Source organism: Aspergillus fijiensis (assembly GCF_003184825.1).
Source record: "Aspergillus fijiensis CBS 313.89 unplaced genomic scaffold BO72scaffold_25, whole genome shotgun sequence".
NCBI classification, from domain to species: domain Eukaryota; kingdom Fungi; phylum Ascomycota; class Eurotiomycetes; order Eurotiales; family Aspergillaceae; genus Aspergillus; species Aspergillus fijiensis.
In genome coordinates this window covers 385,158-401,614 of record NW_024469001.1, presented here as the reverse complement: position 1 = coordinate 401,614, position 16,457 = coordinate 385,158, and the positions used below count along the sequence as shown (strand labels likewise).

Sequence of the window (16,457 nt, the reverse complement as noted above, 5' to 3'; positions counted from 1 at the left end):
CAGCGACTCCGCGACTTTGCTTGACACCTTCTCCACTGGAGCTCTTCGGCAGATAAAGCGAAAGGATCTAAGCGTTTCATGTTTCCAGCAAAATATACTCTGTATTCATACAATACTCATAGCAAGATAGTTCAAAGTTCGAGTAGGTCTTCTCAACGTGACGATTTCACCATTCCAGTGTCACCTCTCCACTCTTGCGAAGACAGTCATTAGAGAATGCCCGCAGACTTTGTCTAAATTCGATTCTGCAAATTGGGCCACAAAGATACTCCGTGCTGTAAAGTGGATCAAAAATGGCGCCTCCTTCTCAGAAAGCTAAGTCCTAGCATGGAAGAGGGATACCCAACACTATCTCCAAATTCGCCTAAGCACACATCAATTCATTTCGAAATCTCGAAATTCCAGCTATTCTGGACACCAACCGAGTCCGCATCAAAATCCATTCTATCTGCAATGGCATCAATCCGTGACTCACCACGAATCATAACTGCACGATGAGCGGTGAAGCAAGATACCGAGCCCCCACTATCTCGACAGGGTCTGCAACTCAAATTCCATCTACAAATCATACGATATCGCCCATCCCATCAGAACCCCATCCGCACCACGGACCGCGGAGAAAGCGAAGCGTCTGGGAAAAGCGGATCTCGCCCGAGTCCCAACCCTACGAACAGCCAACCACGCCGTCGGAAATTATCACCCTGCGGGACCAAAGAACCCGGTATCGGCTCCGAAACATTATCTGATCGGCAACCGCCGTCCATCTAGCTCTGATTAGGGCTGGCCGCGACAGCGCCGGCGCCAGGCCCCGCCTGAAGATAAAGGCCCCCCAAAAAATTCTTAAGGATGCTTGCTCGCACATAGACGTTGGACACGAGGGCTACATGTTCGTCCGACACGTACACAAAACATGTCACTCGATCCATCAACAACAGCGGGGGCAGATGGCCCGGCCAGCCAAGCTCCAGCCGTCGTCTCCAGCGTCAAAGAAGGCGAAGCGGTGATCGCAGACCGTGAACTGGAAAGCGGCCCACACAAGCCGTACCGGCCCACCCGATGGCAGAGCAACCTGACCATCATCAGCTGCGTACGTCCACTGCTGTTTACTCGATGCAATGCAATAGCATTCTAATCCGTGTGTGATAGTACATCGCCAACTTCAGCGACGGGTTCCAGAACCAACTGGCCAACCCCACCAATGTCATCTTCACCCACCTGCTGGGGAAATCCGGGTACCCGGCCGAGATGAAGACGCGGATCAGCAACTCGCTGATCATCGGGGCCATTCTGGGGGTGCTGGCGCTGGGGTACGTCTCCGACATGATCTCCCGCCGGGCGGGGCTGCTCTTCACCTCGGGGCTGGTGACCATCAGCACCCTGATGGCCGCCGTGGCGCTGGATGTGCACCCTTCCCCCAACATGCTGTGGTACTTTGTCATTGTGCGGGGGATCTGTGGATTTGGCGTTGGGGGCGAATACCCTCCCAGCGCTGCTGCCGGCCTCGAGGAATCCGACGACGTGAGTTCTCTCTCTGCAACAACAACAACATCAACAGCAGCTGTATAGCTTATGTATTGGAACTAACCGTACCCCCAGTTCAACCGCCGCTACCGCGGCCCGGTCTTCGTCTCCTTCACGACCCTAATGGCGACGCTGGCCGCCCCAATCCTGATGATCATCTACCTGATCACGCTGAAAGCGAGCGACAACAACCTGCCCGTGACCTTCCACGCGCTCTACGCGATCGCGACGATCATCCCGGCGACGATCATGGTGCTGCGCTTCTTCATGACGGACTCGACGCTGTACCACCACAGCAACTTCAAGCGGCAGCGCCGCAAGCCGCTGCGGTTCTACTGGCTGCTGGCGCGGCGGTACTGGCGGCGGCTGGCGCTGACCTCGCTGGCGTTCTTTCTGTACGACTTCATCAACTTCCCCAACAGCATCATGTCGAGCAGCATCATCGCCTCGATGGTGACGGACGGCGACCTGCAGACCACCGCCGTGTGGCAGGTCATCCTGGCGGTGCTGCCGGTACCCGGCGTGCTGGTGGGCGCGTACCTGACCAACGCGATCGGGCGCCGCTGGACGGGCATCGCCGGGTTCGCCGGGTATGTGGTGCTGGGGTTCATTATCGGGGGCTGCTATACGCTGTTGTCGCGGCATATCGCCGCGTTTGTCGTGCTGTACGGCCTGCTGCAGGCCTTCGGCCACATGGGCCCCGGCGCGACGATCGGGCTGATCAGTAGCGAGTCGTTCCCCACCGCCATGCGCGGCATGGGGTACAGTATCGCGACGGCGTTCGGGCGCACCGGCGCCGCGGTCGGCACGGAGTGTTTCACTCCGTTGCAGACGGCGGCGGGCGATAGTGCTACGTTCTATCTGCTGGCGGGTGTGGCGGTGCTGGGGATGGTTGTGTATTGGTTCCTGCCGGAGAGTGGGGAGTTGGATCTCGAGGCCGAGGATCGCGAGTTGGAGAGGTACATGGGGATGCATGGGTTTATGATGGAGAAGAGTCAGTAGGGGGTGCGGGGGAGGGTGCTCGTTGAATATAAGCTAGAGCTAGATTACGATCAGTCATGTTATGATGATTATGAGAGATGTTACAGCAGGAAAGATGGAGTTGATGTTGATACACATGTACTGTACAGTCATTGTGGCATATACTACAATACAGCAACTCAATTCAATTCAAGCACAACAAACACATTTATTCGTACATTACATCCATCCCAAGCAAAAGCACACTTAAAAGGTATCTCAGCACACATCCCCCCCCCCCATCAATTAATCGTATATCGCATCACCTAAGCCTCTCCTAATCCATTAGCACAGTCCCTAAATCACCCCAGCAAGGATCACCAAGCCAGACTTACCACTCATGAAGTACTTTCAACTAACCCCGAGCAACTCACCACCTCCCCCCGCGCCCACCAAACCCACCCCCACCGCCACGACGGCCACGACGACCACCACCGAACCCCCCTGGTCCGCCGCCACCACCACCCCACCCGCCAGGACCCCCAGGACCCCCGAACCCACCACCACCATAGTGATGATGATGACGACCACCACCGAACCCACCGCCGCCGCCCATCGGCATCCCACCGCCCCCGAATCCTCCAACCGGTCGAACCGGAGGCCCGCCCATCCCGCCGCTCATCATTCCACCGCCCCGACGGCGGCGGTTGCCCATGAGAGACATGCAGGTTCCCATGTTTGTTCTCTGGTAGAAGGAGGTATATATCGCGGTCGTTCTAGCTTCTAATAGCAGAATTGTAGGAGGAGGAGGAGGAGGAGGAGGAGGAGGTAAAGCTTCGTGAATCGTCTAGTATCAAGCGATCAAAGAGGAGGCAAAGGATCTCGTAATTCCTTGCAGAATGTGCAGAGTCTATCGGCGGTGATGTGCAAAGTATAATCTCAGTGCAGCTCGCAGAAAAAGAATCTCGTAAACAACAGATCCCGAAAAGAGGTATATGTAGGGATTTTCTTGTTCCCAAGAGAACAAAAACCTTCAAGGTTAAATACCTCATCCCCCGCGGGCGAAAAAGAGTATTACGCGCGGCCTGGTTCCTGGGCGTGCGAAGTCGTTGCGTCATCGGCGCGGCGCAGTCCCCAGGCGATACTCGGGGTGGGTGTTGAGTGGGTGGGTGGGTGACATCAGCGGGACACCACAGTCGCCCTGTAGGGCTGGCTGGGCTGGCGCGGGCTTTAATCCGGTTAACCTTATCTTTCTCTGCCCCCGTGGGTCTTTTCATCCACAGACTTGGCACAAAGGGATGGGGGAGTTCAAGGTGGAAGTATGGTATGACGACAACCGGAGTAGGTTTCATTTGGCCGATCATTATTCTTCCGGTAGGGTAAGGTGCAATACGATACTAATAAATGTACTTGAACTCCAACTCCGCATCCCCGGATTGCACCCGCCGCTGGTCCTCCATCTTCCCCTCCAAGATCTCCGCCTTGACCCGGTTCTCCTGGCGCAGATACAGCGCATGCGCCGTCACCACCCCTTGCGCGACAATCAACGCACCCATCGAGAACGAGTTGCCCAGCACGTACGGCGACGACCGGTACACCTGGCCCGCCACGATGCCCGCGCAGTTGCCGACCGTCTGCTGGAGGCCGACGGCCAGGGCGCGCCGGTACTGCGGGGCGAAGTTCACGTTCAGCCACGCCACGTTCAGCCCGACCCCCGTGTACACCGCCACGCCGCAGAGGTAGGTGGCGAAGTATTTGACCGGGTCGGAGGGAACGGCCAACAACAGGATGTAGCCCACGATGCCGAAAATGTTGGTTCCGACAATGAACTGTTGACGGAATCTGGTCAGCTTTATATCAAAGAATCCTTAATGCTGGGGAGATGCATACGACAGCGAATTTCGAGTACCGATCCGCAAAAAACGCGACCGTGACAGATACTGCGGCGGCCCAGATGTACACCGGGACGGTGAGCACGTTGCTCATCAACGAGTTGTAGCCCAGACTTCCGAGGATGGTCGGTAAGAACGTGCTGAACCCGTAGAGCAGGATGTCCTGGCAGAATTGCGTGATGGCGCTAAAGATCAGTTTGGGGTCCCGCAGGGCCAGTCGCATCTCCTCCCAGCTGAAGTGGTCGCTTCCCATGTATTTCTGGCGCTGAGCGTTGCGGACACGCATCATGTACCGCTCTTCTTCAGTGAGGAAGTAGGCGGTTGTCGGGTCGTTGGGGAGGCCAAACCAGATGAGCAGCGCACAGATGATGCTGAAAAGGCCCTCGATAATGTAGACCCATCTATTTTTTTGGTTGTCAGTTGCCTTACACTAGGGCCAAGAAGACAGCGTATCAGGGGGGGGGGGGGGGGAATACCTCCAACCAGCTTTCCCTGCAACACCGTCCATGTGCAGTAATGCGTAGGCTAGTAAGCCTCCTACTGCACCAGAAATGGCAGCGCAGCTCATCAGGTACGAGACTCGCTTAGCTTGCTCCTCGCGCCGGTAGACCATGGTCAGGTATAGGTTCAGACAAGGGAAAAGACCCGCTTCGCAGGCTCCGAGGATAAGACGGGTGGCGTAGAGAGAGGCGACATTGTGAATAAAGCCAGTGAAGACGGTGGTGATGGACCAGACGATGCACAAGCCCGTGAGGATGTTGCGGGGGGTCAGCTTCTTCATCGCGACCGCCCATGGCGACTCAAGCAGGACGTAAGTGGCGTAGAAGATCGAGACAGCGATAGAGAACTCGTTGGTCGAGGCCCCAATGTCCTCGGGCATTCCGGCTACTTTGACATTTCCTGAGGACCTTTAGTAAGATAAAGACACTCGTCTGGGTCAGCACACACCAATGTTGCTCCGGTCGAGGAAACAGGACAAATAGGTCAACATGATGATAGGCACGAAAGCAAGGTCCAGCTTCAGGAGAAGCTTTTTCTCCTTGACTGAATCCAGCACTACATCGTCGATATCGCCCACATCGGTGTCCTCGGTGGTGTTCTGCGGGGGTGGTTTCTGGACCGTCTGTTTACGGTCCAGAGGGATATCATCCGCACGTTCGAAGGACATTAGTGTCACAAATGGATAGAAATTGATGGCCCTAGACAGCTGTCACTCCGACCTGGAACACTCAAGGGGGTGCCAGGGGCGACATTAAGAACCGTGGAAACATCAAGGCCCTGGTACTTGTCAGAGTGACATAGATCCCCGGCGATAAGGAAGGGGAAAGAGGGGAGTCTCCAAACCGGCTATCTCCAACCCGGTACGCCAATCACCGGCAATTGACAAAAGCATTCACCAGGGTTACACCTGCATCGGCCCGATAGTCTGATAAGCGGTGGAGATAGCGAGGATGTCATTGGTGCAGTGCCTCGAGACGATGGGGTTGTGATGCGGGGATCGACTGATGCTTATCATCGCCATCCCGCATATCGGAGCCCACATGCCGATACCACTGATATGGGGTATTCACTTTCGAGCAGGACTACCAATTGATTGCATAACATTATATCAACAGCAGAACCTTACACAGACAAAACAGCTGGATTGACACTCCCAAGCTTCTACTCACAAACGAAAGCACAATGACAAAAGACACCCTCCCAAGCCACCAAACCCGCCTCGCCAGCCGCGCCAACCAAATAACCAACACCTCCGGCCTGGCCCCAGGCCACCTGCAAGCCAACCTCCTAATCCTCCCCGCCCGCTACAGCCAAGACTTCCACCAACTCTGCCTCCGCAACCCGGTCGCCTGCCCCCTCCTCGGCATTTCCCACCAACCAGGCAACCCCCACCACATCCAGCCCGAAGGCTGCATCACCGTGACCGGCCCAGAGGACTTCGACATCCGCACCGACTGCCCCCTCTACCGCATCTACAAGCACGGCAAACCCATCGCCACGCACCAGACGACCCTCCTCCCCTTCTGGCCGGACCCATCCCCTCAGCCCGCACAGCATGAAGCATACGTATCCTTCCTGATCGGCTGCTCCTACTCCTTCGAATCCGCCCTCACCGCCGCCGCCCTGCCCCCGCGCCACCAGACCACCCAAACCCTCGTCCCCATGTACCGCACCACCATCCCGCTCCTCCCCGCGGGCATTTTTACGGGTGGACGCACCGTCGTCTCCATGCGTCCGTACCCGGCCCACGAAGTGGAGCGGGTCCGCGCCCTGACGCGGCCGTTCCTGGCCACCCACGGCGAGCCGGTCGATTGGGGGTGGGAGGCGCTCTCCCGGTTGGGGATTGGGGATCTGCAGGCGCCCGACTTTGGGGAGCCGGTGCCCCTGGAAGAGGGGGAGGTGCCGGTTTTCTGGGTGCGTATTTTCTTTTCTTCCTTGATTGCCATGTTGATTATACGTTATTTCCCCCGGGGAAGTGCGGGCGGGGGATGTGGGGCCTTACGAGGGGGCGTGGGGAAGTTTGGTTGGGGTTGTGGGCTGGGTTTCATTGCTAATCTGTCATGTCATGTCAATACTGTAGGCTTGCGGGGTTACGCCGCAGTTGGCGGTGGAGGCTGCCGGGGAGAAAATCGAGGGATTGGTGTTTGCGCATGAGCCGGGCCATATGTTGGTGACGGATTGGAGGGAGGAGGATTTGGCGAGGTTGGGGCGGGGGTTGGGGGTTTGAACAGGTATAAGTCGAGGTGGGTTGGGAGGATTATGCTAACTACTAGGAGGTCAGGCTGCTGCTTATGACAGAGGAGGGAAGATTCGTTCAATGACATGACTCAACCTCTATGACACAGTTCTCAGTTCATCAATATACTAGCAACATCACTGCCGTCGTCAACCACCTTTTGGTTCACACCCATCACTTCCTCATCATTACACATCCCAACCACGGCCGTTATACAGGCATGTTATATACTTCATTCCTCAATCCACACCCCGTCCACCAACAATCTCACTTCTCCCTCTCCTCTCCCGTAGTTCCCAGCACCTCCTCGATCTCCAAACTGAACCTCGCAAACTGGCTCCGAGCCCGGATCCGCTCCCCATAGCACATGAACAACACGGGCACGGCACAGAATCCCGTCGCCAGGGCCGCCAGCACCGAGACCGCGACATTGGCCCCCATTCCATCGAACATTTGCCGGGTGAACAGCGGGAACGCCCCGGAGGCCATCGCCCTCAGGAACTGGACGGCTGCCGTTCCGCTCGCCGCGTAACTCAGGTAACTGTCGGACAGGTACCCGTATAGAACGGTGTCGAATTCGTTGAGCGCAAACCCCATCATGACCAAGGCGATGGTCGGGACAATCCAGGGGAGATCGCTGATCCGCGGCGGGATCGTCCAGGCAAACCACCAGAGCGCCAGGGCGAAGACGGGCGCGCCAATCACCAGTCCGTACAGTTTGTCTTCGGGCTTCACAGGCTGCTTCGCGGCCTTGCGGGCATCGAAGATGCGATGATCCAGAAACCGCGTGAAGGTGCTGAAGACTACCCCCACTCCGATTGCCACGAAAGCAAGGCACGACTGGGCCGAGGTGTAGCCCATTGACTCGTAGATGGGCTGCAGGGCTTCGGTGAAGATGTAGACCAGGGAGAAGGAGAAGGCAATCATGATGGCCACGATGAAGATAAGCAGCTCGCCGAAGAAGAGCTGCAGGGGGCGGAACAGGGAAACGCGGACGAATGTTCGGAAATTCGGGGTGTGGTCGGGATTGAGCGGCTGTAGGGTCTCGTTGCCAGTCTCGTGGCGGATTCGCGCGACTTCGCGGGAAAGGAGGAGGGATGGACGGGATTCTTTGATGACGAAAAAGAACGCGGTAAGGACGGCGAATATGACGGCGTAAATGTAGAATACCCAGCGCCTAGAATGATTGGGGATGTCAGTCAATAGTGCTATAGGTGTGATGCAGACAACGAAGCATACCATTCCATGTGGGCAGAGATGTATGTACTCATGATGGGCCCAAGCAGTAAGCCCACGTTAGACGCAATGGTCCAGATGAAGATCACCCATATCCTGGCCCGCGAATCGAACATCTCCTCAATGCTGCCTCCGCCAACAGTGTAGGGTACCGCCGAGAGACATCCCGCAATGATACGCGCCGGGATCACCGCACCCAGCGAATGCGTCATCCCAATAACCAAGCAGCATACTGCACTTCCCGCAGAACTTATGATGTAAAGGTTTTTGCGGCCAAAGGACTCCGACCAGGGTGGAAATATGACAGCTCCGAATATCTGACCCACGAGAAATCTGTCTTGTCAGTATCATCGACACAGCCCTAGCCGTAGAGCGAATCTCTTACAGTGTGACGAAGATGAATGTTGCAAGAGTATTTCCGATATGATAGTCACCTTGAGCCTTTTGAGCCGCCAATGTCTAGACACGTTAGAAACGTCCGACAATACACAACGGGGCAGGGGGGGGGGAGGAATTACTCCGGCTGTGCTTGTGGCAGTCCTATTAGCTGTTAGCGATTGTCCGTTTTTGCTCATACATAGCGGTAACCATACGTGAATGTATCCAGAAGAAAGATGATACTACTATCAAAGGTCTTCCTGCTGGTCGGCCAGTTGCGAGGCTGCTTCTTGTTATACTTGCTCCAGCGGACGTACTGGCCGTCGGCTGTGAGCTCAAGTTGGTTCTTGAGCAAGTACTCGTCCATCGCAATAGACTCGGAGACTATGGCTGTCGATTCTGTCTTCATTTTATCGGATGTAATTGCCTGGGGAAAGCGTCAAAGCCAGGGAAACATATAGATAGACCTTTCACGGGGAGAATATCCCGGGCCATGCCTGGTGGAGGCTACAGCAGCTACTGCATTTCTCACGGCCAGCCATGCTGGAGAGATCGACACAGCTGCCAAGTCGACTCCCCCTTGTTGGCGATGCTGGACGTCATGACCGCGTGTATCTTCCGAGGTCAAGGTGATGTGATAGGCCACGCCTGTCATGACCACAGAGGGAAATCGTCCTCCTGAGATTGAGGAGCCAGGTGATCATCATGGAGCTTCGAAGAGGTTGCTCTTGAAGGTCGACTAAGCTTGTCTGCGACTTGGAGGGGCGAGCAAGGGATGAGGGACCGACGTCTGATATGCAGGGCATTAGTCGATGCGACCATCTTCCTTCATAGATCATATGAAGTGTGTTTTCGATGTAGCTCTGGGGAATGCCCCGTCTCTCGAACCATACAAGGCATTCTCAGACAGATACAGCATCCTAATTGAAGTTCAATGTCCATGAACTCAGTATCTTCACCTCTCAGATGAAGTGGTAAATCTAACGGGTTGAGAAATCAGCGGAGGTGGAAGAACATTCCACACCGGATGATGCCTGGGGCTCCCTTCCCTCTTTAGCTTCCTCCAACGCAAGGGGTGCACCAAGATGACGAATAGGGCGCGTACAATGCATCTGCTCGGAAGATTTTCTATTGCCAGATTCAGGCAGTCTCTCCTATAGTTTCCTTGAATCAGCTTCTGATGCATGGCTTGTCCCTCCCTTGGCCCAGAAGTTCTTCGGTGATCCTAATTGACCGTGAGCCCGCCATACCTCGGACGCACGACCACCTGCAGTTTCCGCATGATGTGCATAGTATGACATAGTTACCTAGTATTCATCATTACAAATCCGAGCTGTTACATGCAGTAAATGAGTCCGTGAACGGATCATTTGAAAATTCCGATGTCCCTTGCAATTATGCTTCTGATTCATTGGTTCCATGAAGGATATAGTATCTACACAGTCGATGACCAAGACCTCCTCTGAAGCACCCTAATTCTACGCTAAGGGAATGGCACGCCTATCATCACAAGCCAATCGACGACAATTATCCAATTGTTCGAGCTAGGGAAACTTGCTTTCTTACGGCAGTACGGATATATCATGCTACAGAGAGGCCCAGCATCCTGGACAAATCCAGTTCTCCGAAGACGGAGATACCGCTCCCGAACCCCGTCTCCGCCCCGAAACTCATCTCCGTTCATCAAAGCTACAATCTTAATGAATCTTGGGGCCTGCATCCCCAGCCTATTAGGGGTCACCTCGTATAGCCCACCTGCACCCAAAGCCAATCACCAGGCTGAACCACGGAACCCCCGATCATCGGATCGGATCAGATAAGATGTCCGGTCACAACAGTGGGGAGTAGAACGGTAGGTAGTATTTTAGATCAGCTCATTCGGAGCAACCGAATCCTTTTGTCCTGTATTAGGAGACCGTAGAGACCGTACATATACGTCCCCATTCACCAGTTCATTGTCCCCAGAGACCACAACAGGGGAAACTTGACTTCTCACCCGACACCCAACCACCACTGACTCCACAAAAGAACAAGCACCACACTATTAATCCCAAACACTGGCAGTGACGAAACACCCACAAAAATGCTCCGCACCCTCCTCCTCATCCTCAAAGCCCTGCACCTAACCCTCCATCAAGTCACCACCCACATCGCCCTCGCGCTTACCCCGTGCCTCCACCGCCTAACCTATCGCACCGTCCGGGACCCGAAGAACATCGTCGTCATCGGCGCCTCCTTCGCCGGCTACCACGCCGCCCGGGTTCTCGCCTCCACCCTCCCGACGGGCTACCGCGTTGTCGTCATCGAGCGGAACTCCCATTTCCAACTCACGTGGGTCCTGCCTCGGTTCTGTGTTGTGGCGGGCCACGAACACAAGGCTTTCATCCCCTACAGGGGGTATCTTGCGCCCGTGGCGGAGGGGGCGTATACATGGATCACTGGGGCGGTTGGGAGGATTGTTCTCGAGACTGGTGCGGGAGAGGGGAAAGTCGTGCTGGAGGAGTCGGGCGAGGAGATTGCGTTTAAGTATTTGGTTGTGACGACGGGGGCAGTGGCTGCGGGGTTACCGTCGCGGGTTGGTGGGAGGACAAAAGAAGAGGGGATGGTGATGCTGAGAGGCGAGCAGGAGAGGATTCGGACCGCGCGGGATGTGGTGGTGCTTGGGGGTGGCGCGGCGGGTGTGGAGATGGCCGGGGATGTGAAGGAGCGGTATCCCGAAAAGAATGTTACGTTGGTGCACTCGAGGGAGAGGTTGTTGAATCGAGGGTATGGGGAAGGGTTGAGTCGGAGCGCGTTGGATGGGTTGCAGGCGCTGGGGGTGAAGGTGTTGTTGGGGGAGAGGGTGGTGATGGACGACCAGCCGGAGCGAATGGAAGAGGTCAAGTTGGAGTCAGGTCAAGTGGTGAAGTGTGATTGCTTGGTAGGTTGGGCGTGTGTACTCTTGAGCGAGGAGCTGGCTGACGGTTGTAGATCAAATGCGTCGGGCAAAGGCCAAACTCAGGCTTGGTGGCAGAGGTGTCGCCTTCGTCCATCGCTGAGTCAGGGCACATCCGCGTCCGCCCTACGTTGCAGCTTGTGGATAAGGCCTGCAGTCGGATATACGCAGCTGGAGATGTGGTTGAGGTGGATGCGGTGCAAAATGCTCGTGGCGCATTTCAGCAGGCGGAGGTGGTTGCAAAGAACATCGTGCGAGCAATCAAGGGCAAGACTCTTGTCGAGTACCATCCAAAGTGGTGGGAAGGTGCGACAAAGTTGACGCTTGGTCTGGTGAGTAGGCGTCTTCACTATCAGCAGGCGAGGCTGACGATGTGCAGAAGAAGAGTGTGATGTACGTGAGTGACGGGTCGGCCGAGTTGATTCTTTCCACCAAGGGCAAAGAGGAGCTGGACAGTGCCCGCGTCTGGAAGTTCTTCGGGCTGAAGCCTTTCATCGATACTCAAGAAGAGAAGAGCACCTGAGAGAGGCTCTTTTGTTTTCAGCATATTTTATGCAATGCAAATCTCGTGCCATCTTCCTCTAAGCATGGACGCTCATTCTCAGCCAGTCCACTGGAGCCCGCCGCCGAAGCTGAACGTGTGGCGAACGTTAACAAGCAGCGCAGCATTTGCTGATGATGGTAGCCTCTTTCTTCTTCGACTTGTCTTGCTTTTCCCCCGCGCAACAAAAATTCTTTCTCAAAGCATCAACAAGCACAAGATACAGCCCAGCAGAAGTTCAAGCATTTCTGGGCCATGTGGAGCGACCAGTGTTATGCAAGCTTCCCATCTCGCCTTCAGTGACGAGGTCGACAGGCGCTTCTTGACAAGATTTGTGATTTTGGATCGCTTCAAAGGGGCCATTTTGCGTATCCGATTTGCTCGATGAGACGGGCTCAAGTGGTATCTCTGGATTTGCTATTGTCCAAGAAAGTGTTGTTGTATCAGAGAAAGTATCATCAGCCCTGACCGGGAAGTTGATGGTAGACATTGCAGTGTGAGTCAGTTTGTGCTGGTGTCAACATGGCGGGCAATTCTGACATCAAGAATAGGTTGCGACTTGACATTTTGTGATCATCATGCCGTACTTGCGGAAGTCGTAGACCCATTGCACATTGCATCATTTAGAATCGGTTCTCCTAGCCTGTTTGATGGAAACCCCCACAGAGCTCGACGTATGAATACCGCATTATCTTTGCTTCTCTGCCGCCTCCCCTCCGCCCAGTGACCACCCCAGCTATAGAAAGTAAAGAGGCAGCATGCGCGTTGGTTGCTATTTCTAAACCATGAGATATGCTCATTTTCTAGTCATCCAAGCGTCAAGCACGTGAGCTTGACGCTGATGTAGTAAGAGCAGCTTTAAAAGAGCTGTCTTACCTTGCACGCTGTGCGGCAACTAAGGTGGCCGTCACGGGTCCATTTTGCCCCGCCTGACCGCGACGATAAGCAGGCTGTATATTTAGTGTGATTCAGTGAAACTCGTCAAGACGCTGATGCCTAGATACCCAAGCGAATGAGGCGCCGCATGTTATACGAGTCAGCTTTAACCTAACTTGGGAAAAGGTCTTCTTTGTCCGAATCCTTCCTCTTGAATATGAAAATGCTTTCCTGCTCGCTGCAGGCAGCCTCATGCTGTTTTCTTCTTGCCCTCACATCAATGTTTGCAAATATCCCTACTGCATGAAACTAAATCTTCCATGGCAGACACTCCAGAGGTGTTCGAATTCACCGCGCAGAGACGCTTCCATCAGCGATTCATTCTCCCCGCGACAGCAGATCATGGCCCTTTGGCTGTGACATATGCTGATGTTGGGCCGCGTCAGCACGAAGACGGAGCTCCGGTACCTACGATTTTAGCCGTTCCTGGTATGGCAGGGAGCCGACTATGGCTTTATCACAAAGACCACTTAGCAAATGTGATCGGAGTCAGAATACTATCCATCGATCGGTAAGTGGCTCGCTCGTATTCATTATTTATTCGGAATCGGATGCAAGTTAAGTTACCGGACTAAGAATAACAGCCCGGGGCTGGGCGGATCAACGCCTGTTCCAATCGAGAAGCGAGTCTCTGTCTGGCTAGAAACTGTGACAGCGCTGGTGGACTATCTGTCAATCTCGCATGTGGTGCCTGTTTCGCACAGCGCGGGCACCATTTACCTGTTGAATTTGCTTGTGCACAAGAGAGATTTGCTATGGCCTCAGACACCAATCGCAATGCTTCTCGGTGAGTGGCAGTGACTACGATAGCACCTTATACGTTTTTGCTAACCGATCGGTCAGCACCCTGGGTCGAGCCCAAGCATTCCGATGTGTTGTCTATGCAGATGGCTCAGATGCTTCCTAAGGCGGTGCTTAATCAGTGGAACAAACTTATTGGATTCACCTTGACTAAGGCAACACCTGCTTTTGGTGCCAGTTCAGGCATCCTGACGAATATGTCTTCCAGCTTACCCGGAATAGGCAAGAGCCTTGATCCCGAAGAAGCTGACGATTGTCTTACCACATACGGAATGCCTGTAGAAGCTGTGGAGAAGCTAGAGAAGATCACCATGGAGTACATGTTTACCGAAAGCTCCACCGGCATCAATGATGAGGCGATGATCTGTCTGAAGAAAGGGCCGCTGGGGCTGTGGGGGGCTTGTGAGGATCTCCCGGCTTATGTCCGGCAATTGGGGCAGTTGGAACAGGATCACAAGCAGCAGCATCCACAAGAGGCGCCCCTGCGTTTGAAAGCTATTTTTGCGGACAAAGATAGTATGATCGGCTCCAAAGGGCAGCAGTACTTTGTGCAGTGCTTTACGCGTGCCGAATTGGGATGTGGTGTGGCTTTCGAATCCGTGGTAATGCCGGGGACCGACCACGATTCTATTTGGTCAACGCGGACAGGAGTGTTGGGGAAACTCATGTGGGACATCAAGGAAATCGCGCAGTAAATGCCGCAGGAAATCATGAGAGTTTCTCGTGTCTCAAGGAGTGCCCTGCGATAACATCAATTAATAATGCATCCGTGCTCACGGCATTTGTCAGCAGCTCCTTCGACACTTCTCTGACGCCATCTTGTAAAGCTTGCTGGGTGCAAGTATAAGAAGCTTCCCATTGTCCAAGCCTACCATGGCATCCGATTCACTCACCAGATTCAATTGTTTGTGCCTGCCAAAGCCATCATGAGCCCCTCTACTCTCGTGGTCAAAGCCGACCACCTTCCCTACTACACTCCCGCCAATAATGCCGGCGCTGCCGTTCAACCCCGCGATGCCGCCACGCCGACCCTCTTCCGCCCGTTGACGATCCGCGACGTGACCCTCAAGAACCGTGTCGTGGTTTCGCCCATGTGCATGTATTCCGCTGAACCCGATCTGTCCTCTCCTCTTGTTGGCGCCCTAACCGATTATCACGTCGCCCACCTGGGCCATTTCGCCCTTAAAGGCGCCGGTCTAGTTTTCGTTGAAGCGAGCGCCGTGCAACCGAACGGTCGCATTTCCCCTAATGATGTCGGATTGTGGGACACAGCCCCGAAGTCGGAGCAAGTCAAGGCTCTCGAGCGGGTTGTACGCTTCTGCCACGCTCAGGGCGCCAAGGTCGCGGTGCAATTGGCCCACGCCGGACGCAAGGCCAGCACGACGGCTCCTTGGTTAGCCACGAAGGCCGGGAAGCCAACCTTGAAGTCGGACGAGGACGCATTCGGATGGCCTTCTGATATTGTCGGGCCATCAGGTGGGAAGGAACATATCTGGGACGGCACAGGCGAGGGATACTGGACGCCACGGGCGCTGAGCACCGAGGAGATTGACGAGGTGGTCAAGGCCTTTGCCAGAAGCGCTGAGGCGGCCGTCCGAGCTGGTGTGGATGTCATTGAAATTCACGCAGCGCATGGGTATCTTCTCAACCAATTCCTGAGTCCGGTTACCAATAAGCGGACGGACAAGTATGGTGGGAGCTTCGAGAATCGCACCCGACTTCTGCGGGAGGTCGCGAGGGCTATTCGAGCGGCGATTCCCAGCGGCACCCCACTGTTTGTGCGTGTGAGCGCGGTCGAGTGGCTGGATGGAAAGGCTGTGGCGGCCGAGTCCGGCTCTTGGGATCTCGACAGTACGGTTCGCTTGGTTGCGGACCTGCCGGAACTCGGAGTTGATTTAGTGGATGTCAGCTCTGGTGGTAACCACAAGGACCAGAACATTCACATGAGCAACAAGAATTATCAGATTGACCTGGCAGGTCATATTCGCAAAGCAATTCGGGAAGCTGGGGCATCGACGCTTGTGGGCAGCGTTGGATACATCACGGACGCAGAGCAGGCGAAGGAGATTGTGGAAGGAGCGGAAGAGGCTCGCGCAGCGGAGGCCACCCTGTCTGGATCATTCCCACGCGCTGATCTGGTGTTTCTGGCCCGCCAGTTCCTGCGTGAACCGGAGTGGGTGATCAACGCTGCAAAGACGCTGGGAGTCCCCATTGAAAAACCGGTCCAGTTTGGACGGGCCCTGTAGGGGGGGGGGTGCTAGAAGTGAGGTTATGAGAAACGATCTGATTATTGTAAATATATTTGTATGTTCTGAATAGATTTTGATCTGTTTCATTTTCCAGAGTTGAGTATCTGAGCTGAAGTATCTCAGAGGCAGGCAGGATGCGGGATGCGGACGGAAAGCGCCGAGGTCCTCGCGCTTGACCGCATCGGAATGACGAGCTGCATAGCAAGTAACAACTCATCAACCGCCACTGATTCATCGATGTGTTCGCTCCCTTAAGAACGCCAACCCCGCA

General features: G+C 54.9%; 8 protein-coding genes across 8 annotated transcripts; 5 read left to right on the top strand and 3 right to left on the bottom strand.

Annotated features, from left to right (window-relative positions):
* The first annotated feature begins 860 nt into the window (after window positions 1-860).
* Window positions 861-2,691, top strand: BO72DRAFT_528077 (metabolite transport protein). The gene is made up of 3 exons (XM_040950150.1): window positions 861-1,087; window positions 1,147-1,518; window positions 1,597-2,691. Exons 1-3 carry the CDS (start codon window positions 911-913, stop codon window positions 2,521-2,523), a joined length of 1,476 nt encoding a protein of 491 aa, XP_040801056.1. The 5' UTR covers window positions 861-910; the 3' UTR covers window positions 2,524-2,691.
* A 96-nt stretch (window positions 2,692-2,787) lies between these two features.
* BO72DRAFT_459163 (uncharacterized protein) lies at window positions 2,788-3,217 on the bottom strand (the record flags this gene model as incomplete). The annotated part of the gene is made up of 2 exons (XM_040946412.1): window positions 2,788-2,818; window positions 2,916-3,217. The coding sequence occupies 2 exons, from the start codon at window positions 3,215-3,217 to the stop codon at window positions 2,788-2,790; spliced, it is 333 nt and encodes a 110-aa protein (XP_040801055.1).
* Window positions 3,218-3,878: 661 nt separating this feature from the next.
* BO72DRAFT_496649 (allantoate permease family MFS transporter) lies at window positions 3,879-5,541 on the bottom strand (the record flags this gene model as incomplete). Its single annotated transcript, XM_040948642.1, has 4 exons — window positions 3,879-4,310; window positions 4,372-4,774; window positions 4,850-5,273; window positions 5,322-5,541. The coding sequence occupies 4 exons, from the start codon at window positions 5,539-5,541 to the stop codon at window positions 3,879-3,881; spliced, it is 1,479 nt and encodes a 492-aa protein (XP_040801054.1).
* Window positions 5,542-5,995: 454 nt separating this feature from the next.
* Window positions 5,996-7,411, top strand: BO72DRAFT_429815 (DUF1445 domain protein). Its single transcript, XM_040943083.1, has 2 exons — window positions 5,996-6,788; window positions 6,955-7,411. Exons 1-2 carry the CDS (start codon window positions 6,057-6,059, stop codon window positions 7,099-7,101), a joined length of 879 nt encoding a protein of 292 aa, XP_040801053.1. The 5' UTR covers window positions 5,996-6,056; the 3' UTR covers window positions 7,102-7,411.
* On the bottom strand, window positions 7,378-9,091 carry BO72DRAFT_429812 (MFS general substrate transporter; the record flags this gene model as incomplete). Its single annotated transcript, XM_040943082.1, has 3 exons — window positions 7,378-8,287; window positions 8,350-8,679; window positions 8,940-9,091. The coding sequence occupies 3 exons, from the start codon at window positions 9,089-9,091 to the stop codon at window positions 7,378-7,380; spliced, it is 1,392 nt and encodes a 463-aa protein (XP_040801052.1).
* Window positions 9,092-10,807: 1,716 nt separating this feature from the next.
* On the top strand, window positions 10,808-12,182 carry BO72DRAFT_468870 (NAD(P)/FAD-dependent oxidoreductase; the record flags this gene model as incomplete). Its single annotated transcript, XM_040946930.1, has 3 exons — window positions 10,808-11,644; window positions 11,695-11,991; window positions 12,039-12,182. 3 exons carry the CDS (start codon window positions 10,808-10,810, stop codon window positions 12,180-12,182), a joined length of 1,278 nt encoding a protein of 425 aa, XP_040801051.1.
* Window positions 12,183-13,396: 1,214 nt separating this feature from the next.
* Window positions 13,397-14,632, top strand: BO72DRAFT_378528 (alpha/beta fold hydrolase; the record flags this gene model as incomplete). Its single annotated transcript, XM_040941313.1, has 3 exons — window positions 13,397-13,647; window positions 13,721-13,923; window positions 13,980-14,632. The coding sequence occupies 3 exons, from the start codon at window positions 13,397-13,399 to the stop codon at window positions 14,630-14,632; spliced, it is 1,107 nt and encodes a 368-aa protein (XP_040801050.1).
* A 116-nt stretch (window positions 14,633-14,748) lies between these two features.
* BO72DRAFT_119544 (NADH:flavin oxidoreductase/NADH oxidase) lies at window positions 14,749-16,338 on the top strand. Its single transcript, XM_040939001.1, has one exon. It carries the CDS (start codon window positions 14,864-14,866, stop codon window positions 16,181-16,183), a length of 1,320 nt encoding a protein of 439 aa, XP_040801049.1. The 5' UTR covers window positions 14,749-14,863; the 3' UTR covers window positions 16,184-16,338.
* Window positions 16,339-16,457: the final 119 nt, after the last annotated feature.

Excerpts from the sequence above, each read along its gene's own strand:
- BO72DRAFT_429815 (XM_040943083.1), top strand. The coding sequence starts at position 6,057 with ATGACAAAAGACACCCTCCCAAGCCACCAAACCCGCCTCGCCAGCCGC. Across the intron at positions 6,789-6,954 it reads GGGAGGTGCCGGTTTTCTGG|GCTTGCGGGGTTACGCCGCA; the intron begins GTGCGTATTTTC and ends TCAATACTGTAG.
- BO72DRAFT_119544 (XM_040939001.1), top strand. The coding sequence starts at position 14,864 with ATGAGCCCCTCTACTCTCGTGGTCAAAGCCGACCACCTTCCCTACTAC.
- BO72DRAFT_528077 (XM_040950150.1), top strand. The coding sequence starts at position 911 with ATGTCACTCGATCCATCAACAACAGCGGGGGCAGATGGCCCGGCCAGC. Across the intron at positions 1,088-1,146 it reads ACCTGACCATCATCAGCTGC|TACATCGCCAACTTCAGCGA; the intron begins GTACGTCCACTG and ends CGTGTGTGATAG. Across the intron at positions 1,519-1,596 it reads GCCTCGAGGAATCCGACGAC|TTCAACCGCCGCTACCGCGG; the intron begins GTGAGTTCTCTC and ends CCGTACCCCCAG.